Here is a 10,064-nt window from a genome sequence, read left to right as displayed (position 1 = left end):
CTGAAACTACAATAATTTTAGAACATTGCTATTCTTCCACTAAATCCTTCTATTAATCATCCTACCTACAAAAATTAATACATGTCACTTGTAATCCAATCATTAATAATTAAATTATCTTATTGTGACATATGTGGGTATGAGAATTAGTATAAGTATATAATAGGAGGATATATCATTTTCCATAATAATGAAAGTGATGAGGTTTTGAGGTGATAAAAGCGATGGGCAATTATGGTGGTGGGGTAACATTGGTTAAGGAACCCAAAAAATGAAAAGTTGGTATGGGAGACAATGAAGTAAAAGTATTTTGAAATATAATTTCTAGTGTTTGACATATAAAATGTTTTTCTTGAATAATTAACCAATAGCTTTAAGATACTGAGAACATGTGTTATTAAAATCGTATCGGTTATCAAACCGATCAGGATACTGGTATAGTGGTACAGTGGTTCAGTAATTAAACTGCATGTCGGTTAAACCGAACATATCTACTTATATTTATGCATATATATAAAAACCTATAACAACAAAAATTCACTAGGTACTCAAAAGGATGTGTTAGTGATTGGTTTTCAGATGTTAGTATTGAGCATTTATAAAAGTATAGCACGCTACCCGTGTAAACTTTAGAGAAATTACCAAAATCTATCCAAGAGAAATGTTTCTTTATGACTTTGATAATTGGAAAATCCAAAGCACTGTTTCTGGGTCGAGCATTATATGTTTTGGAAGAGATAATGGAATAGATGGATGAGATTGGAGAAGTGAACCGTGGAAGAAGAGATTGGAAGTTGAAAAGGGGAAAGTGGAAACCCTCTCTGTATACTGTTCTGGATATCCGGCTATTTTATTTAAAAAAAATATTATATGTGCAAACTGGCTGGTTCAATGAAATTCCCACCGGTTCACTGGTTTTAACAAAATTCGGCCAGTTTGCACCGGTTTCAATACTTATCCAGTATAATATGCATGTCGTACTGGTTTGGGGACCGGTTCGCCAGTTTTCTGATCGAGTCGGCTGGTACGGTACGGTTTTTACAACTATGAGAACTTTACATTTTTATAATGGAAGTCACAACTATAAACACTAAGAAGAACAACATTTATCAAAATTTATGTAAGTTGCTTCATAATATAATAAACACATCAAATTCTAATAAATTCATGTTTTTCTTGCATCATAAAAATGTATCATTTCACAATAGAACAAAAAAAAGAACAATCTAACATAATGGGGAATCAAATAAGTAATACAAAATCATAATTAGAAAATAATTATCCACTAAATTATTAATTAATCGAATCCAAAAACTTATATTGGAAGATGAAAATAATCGAGGAAAAATTAGGGTTTCATACTCAAATAAGGAGATAGCGCAAATTCTTCTCCTTCAAATTCCTTTTTCACATCGAACTGTATTGGTTCCTTCTTTACTTCATCTTTCACTTCAAGTTTCATATTAGCAGAGATCGACTCTCCAGGATTCATCACACTGACTCAAGTTCTAGTGACGTTATGTGACTAGATCACCTGCTTTGTATATCTGTTGCGGTTGAGGTATCAATGAAAATAAATACAATCAGGATTTAAGGTGATAGTAAATAATATTTTTTTGAAACTACTATGTACAACCTATACCATAACAGGCTGCACAATACGGAAATTAGGATTTAAGGTGTGTGACTGAGTAAATATGTTTTTCTTTTTATCAAGACTCGACTTTCACTCACAAGTACCTAATAAAAAAAAGTATTTTCTCATACCAATAGATACCTTATATTTTTAAATTCACCACTGTTTGTTTGACAAGTATCTTATTTTGAATGACGGTATTATATAAAAAACACATATCATTGAAAATAAAAAGTAAAACAAATGTCAAATAATAAGTGAATATAAGGAGATGAGTTATCTCATTGTATAAGGAGACACACTATTCTCTTATACAAATTCATTGCAAGTTTACTCAATGTTATAAAACTCGGCTTGGACTAGCCGGTTCGACCGATTCAACTGCAAACTGGACATCTGAGTGGTATGAGCCTCTCATTTAACTAGGTTTGCATCAAAGTTAAACTGACTCAGACGATTTAAGCCTAAAATCGGTAACTCACATGGTTAGACCGATTGAACCACCTAAGTCAATCAAAAATATACTTTTAAAAAACAACCAAAACAATATTATTTTGAGATGAATTTTTTTAAACTTATTTGAAATTATATTTGTCATTCATTAACTTATATTTTAGCAAAAATTTCGTTGTTTAATTAAATTTTAACTGATGTGCATTTTTTTGCAACTAAGGCATAATACATATGTTATTTGACGATGTTTTCAACTTGTTTTTGACATTTTATAGTAATAAAATATTCTTTGTTGATTATTTAATTAGGTATGGTAATATTTTTAAATTTGGAATATATAGTTATTAAATAGTGTTAACCAATATTATGTTTTTTTTTTTTAAATTTAATGTAAACCGAGTTAATTGTCTAACTAGTGACTCAGTGTCTTAACTAACCGAGTTATTGATCAGTCTGAGTTTAATAATAGTGGGTATTATTCCACAAAAATAACACATTCAAAAAGTCAAAAGTATTAGATAAACATGTTTTTAATGTTTTGTTTAAATAGTCAACCAACCATAAAAACATTAATTGGATACATATCTCATTGATTACTTAATTATGCACAATTGTATGTAATTTCCAAATATTCTTGTTTAATATTGTAGCCTTAATTTGATACAATATTTTATAAAAAAATTATATTTCTTTCCAAAACAAAGGGAGTACAAAAAAGTAAGAAAAACTTGTATGAAGAGATATAATACATTATATTTGGAGACAAATATATTTATGTTTTTTGTGCTATCATTTATAAATAAATTTTAAGTAGAATTAAATTTTTAATGTGTTGTCAAATTTCTATTGGTTATCTCTAGGTACATACGTATTTATACAAGTTTTTCTCAAAAAAAGTATGCAATATAATAAATAGTTTTTTATTTAATAAGTAAACTCTACAAATAAATCAAAACATTGGGAATGATTGCAAGCATGAGTACTATTTTTTTTTATTTGAAGCAAATTGATGTCATTGTAAGGGAAAAGTGAAATTTTATGAGATTGTAAAGCTTTTAAATATATGTTTTTGTCCATCTTAAAAGTTTGTTTTCTTAAGTAATATTAGTTGAAAAAAACAGTCACACTTTAAAATAAATTAATTTATTTAACAGGATATGATTATTAATTATAAAAAATATATGTTTTTGTCATTTACCTTTATTAAAAATTATAATTCAACCATTTATTAAATACATGACTTGTGTTGGTATTCTAAATTATTAGATATTTTAAAATGATCCCTTATCTCAATATCTAATTTATTAGATATTTCAAGTTGAATGTTGCTAAAATATAGAAAATCACACATTTTCTTCTGAGTTTTCTTTTCTCATTTGTACAACAACTTCTTCAAACATAGAGAAATATAGATTTCACATATACAGAACATTTTTCATGTACATATCAATTCAACCCTTAATATTATGCTTAAATATCTCATTTATCTATCAATTGTGACCATGTTGATAACCAAATGTTTTTTATATATAAATCGAATTTTTAACATTAAGATTTATAAAAAGATTTAGCAGAGTTTTATATTACTAAATTAATGTTTTGCTGATCTAATTAATTAGTTTAAAAGGAGAGCACATTCATTTGATGTTATTTCAATAAGATATGAGTGTTATTTTGATTAATTTACAAATTTAGGCTATTTGGGTGAGTCAAAATTGAAGGGATGATAATGAGACTAGGCATGTGTGGGTAGTGTTTTTTGTTCCCAATAACACACCATTTGCGGGTACCCATATGAGTAGTGAGTATCAGCAGATATCTAATGCGTTACACAACTTACATATGCCAATTGTGAGGCATAAGTTGGTACATTAAAGTAACACAACTTACATATGCCAATTGTGAGGCATAAGTTGGTACATTAAAGTAACACAACTTACATATGCCAATTGTGAGGCATAAGTTGGTACATTAAAGTAACACAACTTACATATGCCAATTGTGAGGCATAAGTTGGTACATTAAAGTATCACAACTAACCTGGGGTATTGTACGCTTGAAAGTGCTGAATTTCCCAACAAAAGCATCTAGAATGCGGCCCTATAGAGCAACATAATGCATGTAAATGCCAGGAAGATATGAAGTACAACACGAAATTGTCAAAATCTAGAAGAAATTTTGCAACAAACCAAGAGGATCCTTGCTTCATCTGTAGACTGCTGATCAACCCCTTTCTCAAAAATTGGTTCAACCTATACATACACAATGGAAAGAGGATAATATGAGAAGGCTTCAGGAATTAATTATGATAAGTACTATCAGATCCTAAATCTCTTTATCTTGAGAGAACAAGAAAGCAGGAATAGAAAAAGAAAAATTATATGAATAAGGAAGAGATTAGAAGAGAGAAAACGAGAAATACTTTAAAAATAGAAAAGAAAGTATGAATATAAAACGGAGAAATAAAAGAAAATTTATCAATCGTACCCCCTAAACCTACAAATAAACAAGTCAATCCCAGAATTGACCACAAGCATAACACAAATAAGCAAAATAAAGAAACATGCCTCAATTCCTAAAGTGCAACGAAGTTCTAAATTTATATCAGCAGCAAATAAACATTTCAACCAAATCAACAATATTCTGAAGAGTTAAGAAAAACACCAGATTCAACATCAAGCGAGCACAAGTGGTGTGGATGCTCAATGACAATGATGCGTCATGCATATTGCTTGAGAATAAGTAAATAATCCGCGACAGCTGCAGCCATATGGAATTCAAATTAGCAAAGATAGTGTGTAAGGGATACTTTATCAGTTAAGACATATGCAGCAACATGATAAGAAGAAAAGTCATTTGATGCAATTTATTCCCAAATTAAAAACAAGGGTTGTAAGACAAAGTCTACCAATTTAACTATAAGGACATAGTACATCTTATTATAACCCTAGTTAAAAATTAAAGACACATACGTCAATAAATTGATAACAGACTTTATATTTTTAATACCACTTTCTTGTTTTTGTTTCATACTATTTTTTGCCAAGATGAAAAATATATCTTCAATTTTTGACATTGGCGTGTTCATCCAAATCTAGTAAACATTGTTTTCTATAAAGAAATTTTATTAGATATCATAACAGAAACCGTCATTAGTTGAGTATCATAATGACACTGATAGTGTATCTCATACCAAAAAAAAGTAGAACATTTTCCTTGAAAACTCTAGTGATCCTCAGCAATTACAGACACCAAATCACTTCATTCAATGCACAGTGGCATACCATAAATTGCTCCAAACTCTCCGGAGATTGTTTAGTTCAATTAATCCTTCATTTCCTTATTACTCATTAAATCTAAGTTTCCAACCATATTTGACAAAAACGTGTATGATTGTAAGCCCTTGAAAGAATTTGTGAGCATAAACTTGGTCCCCCCAAAGACTATTATTACATCGATTTGGTACACAAATGATACTTTTATGACATCAAAATAGTCTAAATGTTACTTGTTACCAGTGCCAAACCGTGCAATGACCAAAAATCATTATTTGGTACCAATTTGATGTTGTCAATCTTTGAGGACCAGATTGATGTTTCAAAAATCTTCAAAAACCAAATTGGTGAGTTGCTTAGTTTAACTATGAGCACATGATTATAAAAATATTCCTCATTTTGCTATTCTGCAAGAAATTATTAAATGCAACAGATAACTCTTATCTTAGATAATATTAAATGAAAGAGAAGAATACCTGTGATAAGGAGAGATCTTGCCGAACATGATGCACAATCTCTGCCAAAAGACTATAAGCCAAGGGCCTCAATGTCTCAAAGCAAGCCCTCCCAGTCCCAACCAGAACCCTAAAAATTTGAATATCTATAGCATAAGAGAACATTCAATGCCAGTTGAACTGCTGACAGGTTTGATTTCCTCCAAAAGGTAGAAAAATTCCACTACAAATTCCTCTTATCCATTCTTATATTATCTATCTTCCTGGCTAGTGACAGACAAAGGTATAGATCCCCACAACTATCATTGTACAATTTCACTTCTTGCTGAGTTCCCAAATATCTAACATTGGGCACACAAATCTAGAAGCATGATTTAAGAAGCTATATGAACAAAAGATATTAAGTAACCCTGATCATGAATCTGAACAAAATTGACAAATGAGTTTCCAACACAAAGATAGATCACATAGTTTAGTTGTTCTTTGCTTAATAAAAACACCTGATTTTCCTATTAGATAAAGTTATGACCATCTACATTGTACCACTAGTGACCTCCCAAAACTCAGACAGATCCACTCAACCAAATAAACAGGGTAATTGTAAAAAAAAGATCTCTCTTGCAAATCGCAACGATAAGGTTGTTTCCCTTGTGACCTAGAGGTCATAGGTTCAAATCCTGAAAAGAAACTCCACTTGAGGGGGTAAGGCTGCATGCATCTACCCTCCACGAACCCCATGGTGGGAGCCTCATGCACTTGGTCGCCCTTTTATCTCTCGATATAAATATTTGCCAAAAAAGATTAACAATTCAGTAAGTAACTCAGGTGAGAACAATTGTTAATGTAACAATTAATATGGGCATTTGGATTTTTTAATGATGAGTATTAAAAGATAAATGCATATGACTTTTTTTAAGTGATCATGTGACCAATAACTAAATTTCTACTTTAACCACTCATGTAAGGTTGTATGATCCAGATTTGTTGTTCTCGCAATTTTTATAGGGAATTGTTCTCACTTGAGTCACCCCCAATAATTCAAAATGGTTATTTAAGTCGGTTTAAAGGTTAAACCAATATATAATATAATAAACAGTGGACAGTTCCGGTGGTTATTTATACTTAACAGGGGAAATTTATTAATAGGAGTTCCATATTTGGAACTTTTCAAAAAAATCTCTGAATCATAATATTGGAATGTCATAATGTTACCTTTCTTCGAGTAGAGTGTCAATGAGAGGAAATAAACCTCTCCTGAAATCAGTTCCAAGGACATGTTTCAGGGATATTAATAACTCCTGCATCCAACAATTTTTGGCTTAAAACTAAAGAAAAAGAAACTCGACAGAAAGAAAAAAAAAAGGCAACGTAAACAACTGTATCACCTTTCTAATGGATACAGAATCAGAGCATGTTACAAGCAAATTCACAATGCTTTTACATATACTTTCTTCATGTGGCCTTATGTAATCGGCATAGCTTTTCAATAGATAGGTTAAAAATGACACTGTCTGCAATAACAAAAAATGAAACTAGTAAGCATATAATGGATGTTTTCAGAAGGTTAAGGGAAGAATAGACAAACAAGCAGATAAATCTCTGTTGTTCGAATAGTTGACATAAAAGTAGCTATGATAAATTAGGATACATGTATCTGTAATAGATATCCATATTAACACTGGTTGGAGAATAACTTTAGGAACATCACAAAAATTAATTCTGTAATTGAAATCTATAATGATATTGTGGCCGCATCGGCAGCAATTGCGGTCACAGACTCCTGAAACTGCAATAGTGCAGTAACACGATTTAAAACTATGGGCCGCACATGACCGCTAGACATCTAAGAAAATGAAAGTGGCCATTTCATTGTAAAATGTGGTCCATACATTTTCTGCCAAACAAATTATATGATGCCCTTAAGGAGTGGAAATCCCAATTTCCCTTTGCTTTAGGAACCTATTTGTGTGATATTAATTATTAAGCATGGGATGTGGAAAATTAAAACTCCAAATACTTGGTATGTCATAAGTCATAACCAAAATAGGGATTCTAAAGCTCTTACATATCTCTTGAACCATATCTGAAAAGGTTGAGTTATAATGACTTCCAGGTACTTAAAATATTATAATTTCCACTTACAAAAAAACAAAACTAAAAGTCTTGCAAAATATTTAGTCAAACTAAATATTTTGACAATAACTACTCACCTTAACCTGCGCACCCTTGAGCTCTATGAAATGAGTTTTCAAATGAGGAGGAACCCTCTCAGGGCCTGGAACTGATATAGCTGAAACCATCAATGGCAGTAATTGAGGAATATTCGCTTGAACAAGACGGCTATATAATTGAAACAGAAACATCACCACCAGTGGACTCTCCGTAACTATTTTGAATGACCGAGTACTTGGATTAAGCAGCGAGCCAGTAGCAACGGTAGTATTCATAACTTGATCTGAAAGTGAAGTCTCCATGGGCTTGACATCTTCCCCAGTCATTGCCATGTTATCAAAGAAATGACTAACGGTCAATTTAAAATTCTGGTAAATCTTGCAGACAAAGTCGAGAAACGGTTGCACCTCGTTTTCTAGAGTTGGCCTAAAATTCCTTAAAAGGTCGAAGATTATACGGATACAAATTAAGCCATTTTCTTCATTATCTGTGGTGAGCACTTGCATAGCAACCTTCAATAGATCCTGTACAAAAGGACGGAGAACTTCACTGTGCGGAAGTCTATTCAAAATCTCAACCACAATATTCCGGAGCTTATGCTCTGGATTGTCCACAAACTGTGGCTTCGTAATTTGCAGAAGTATCCCTGAGAATGCCCGGAAGTAACACTTGAGAAAATTCAAGTACTCAGCAGTGTGAGCGATCTCAAGACTATCCCTAACTTCCATCACCATCTGCAGCCTCGCCTGAATAGCTATTTTCGCCCAAAAAAAACATATTTAAAAAATAAACAGTAACAAACTACATAACATAAATAAATCAAAACAATGCAAACTGAAATCACACAATGCTGAAACAACAACAGTGAAATGAATCCATTTTTCCACGGGCAATATATATTTGAAAGCAACAACATAGAGTACCCGAATAAATAGTTAACAAACTACTTATTCCATGGTCACTTAAATAAATAAAACAACAAACTAAAAAAACAGAAATGAACCAAAACAACGGAAACTGAAATCACATAATGATGCTTGATTCAACAGAAGCATAGTCAACTGAGAGCAGCATGGAGTATCCGAAAATCTATGTACTATACGATCACTTACATAAATCAAACACAAATTAAATTCAGTTAACGCTAATAAGACTGAAATCAATTGAAATTTGAAAGAAACACGAATCATTTGAATGTCTATGTATTTCATGATCATGCAAAAATTGAATTAACATGAACAATCAAATACAAAAAAAAGTACATAGAGAATAAATTAAACAGTGATAGTTGCGGAAAGAGAGAGCATACGTAGGTCAGGCTCAACGAGATGGCGGGAATGTTGCTCGAAATTCTGAACAGGACTCATGATGTCGCTGTTGTAGAAGTGAAACCCTATGTGGCGATGGTTCAATTCAAGGTCAAATTGGGTTTTGCACTGATTCTAGGGTTCAACGAAGTGACACTACACCACTCGCTCTGTATCTGCAGCGCGCTAACGCAGCAGCAACAAATACAAAGATGGAGGGTTTGATCGCTGAGATAAATAAGAAGGATTTGCAATGAAACTAATAGGTACAGATTCTACAACTATGAGTATGTTAGAGAGTGAAATTTAGGGCTTTTGAAAGTGAGAGTTTCTGACTATGTATGATTTCCCTCCTCTTCTTTTGGGAGCTGCTAGAAGGGGATGCGTTTTATATCAAAACAATATTGGAGCAAATTTGCTATCTATTACTCCATCAATAATTTTGATCGATTGAAAAAAAATATTTAAGTTAAAATTATAATCATTTAGTATATGAAGTGACACACAGCTTCCAGCAGTGTATGGAAAGGAAATGTGTTCCTAAACAATATTGGGTTTGGTTGGTCCAAATGCTTTTTCATAATGGACCAATGAGTAAGAAAGTGAACATGTAACACCTTTGGTTTTTTTTTTTTGGTACAACAGTAATAAATAGCAAAAAGAAACTAAAGCATAGGGAAAAAATCCATCTGCAGGATGGACAGAGCTTCTATAGATGGAGAATCCCAAATTCTCAAGTCCACATGAAGGTATAAACTAAGTTTAC

General features: G+C 31.9%; 1 protein-coding gene across 1 annotated transcript; it reads right to left on the bottom strand.

Moving 5' to 3' along the window:
- Nucleotides 4,076–9,694, bottom strand: LOC109332585 (probable transcription-associated protein 1). Its single transcript, XM_019567562.1, has 8 exons — nucleotides 9,301–9,694; nucleotides 8,030–8,745; nucleotides 7,205–7,330; nucleotides 7,032–7,117; nucleotides 5,841–5,949; nucleotides 4,754–4,849; nucleotides 4,279–4,341; nucleotides 4,076–4,189 (listed from the first exon to the last, which is right to left on the bottom strand). Exons 1-8 carry the CDS (start codon nucleotides 9,356–9,358, stop codon nucleotides 4,076–4,078), a joined length of 1,368 nt encoding a protein of 455 aa, XP_019423107.1. The 5' UTR covers nucleotides 9,359–9,694.

The sequence above is a fragment of the Lupinus angustifolius genome, chromosome LG18 (genome assembly GCF_001865875.1).
Source record: "Lupinus angustifolius cultivar Tanjil chromosome LG18, LupAngTanjil_v1.0, whole genome shotgun sequence".
Classification (NCBI taxonomy): Eukaryota; Viridiplantae; Streptophyta; class Magnoliopsida; order Fabales; family Fabaceae; genus Lupinus; species Lupinus angustifolius.
The sequence above is the reverse complement of the archived record's forward strand: the minus strand, read 5'-3'. Positions and strand labels throughout refer to the sequence as shown.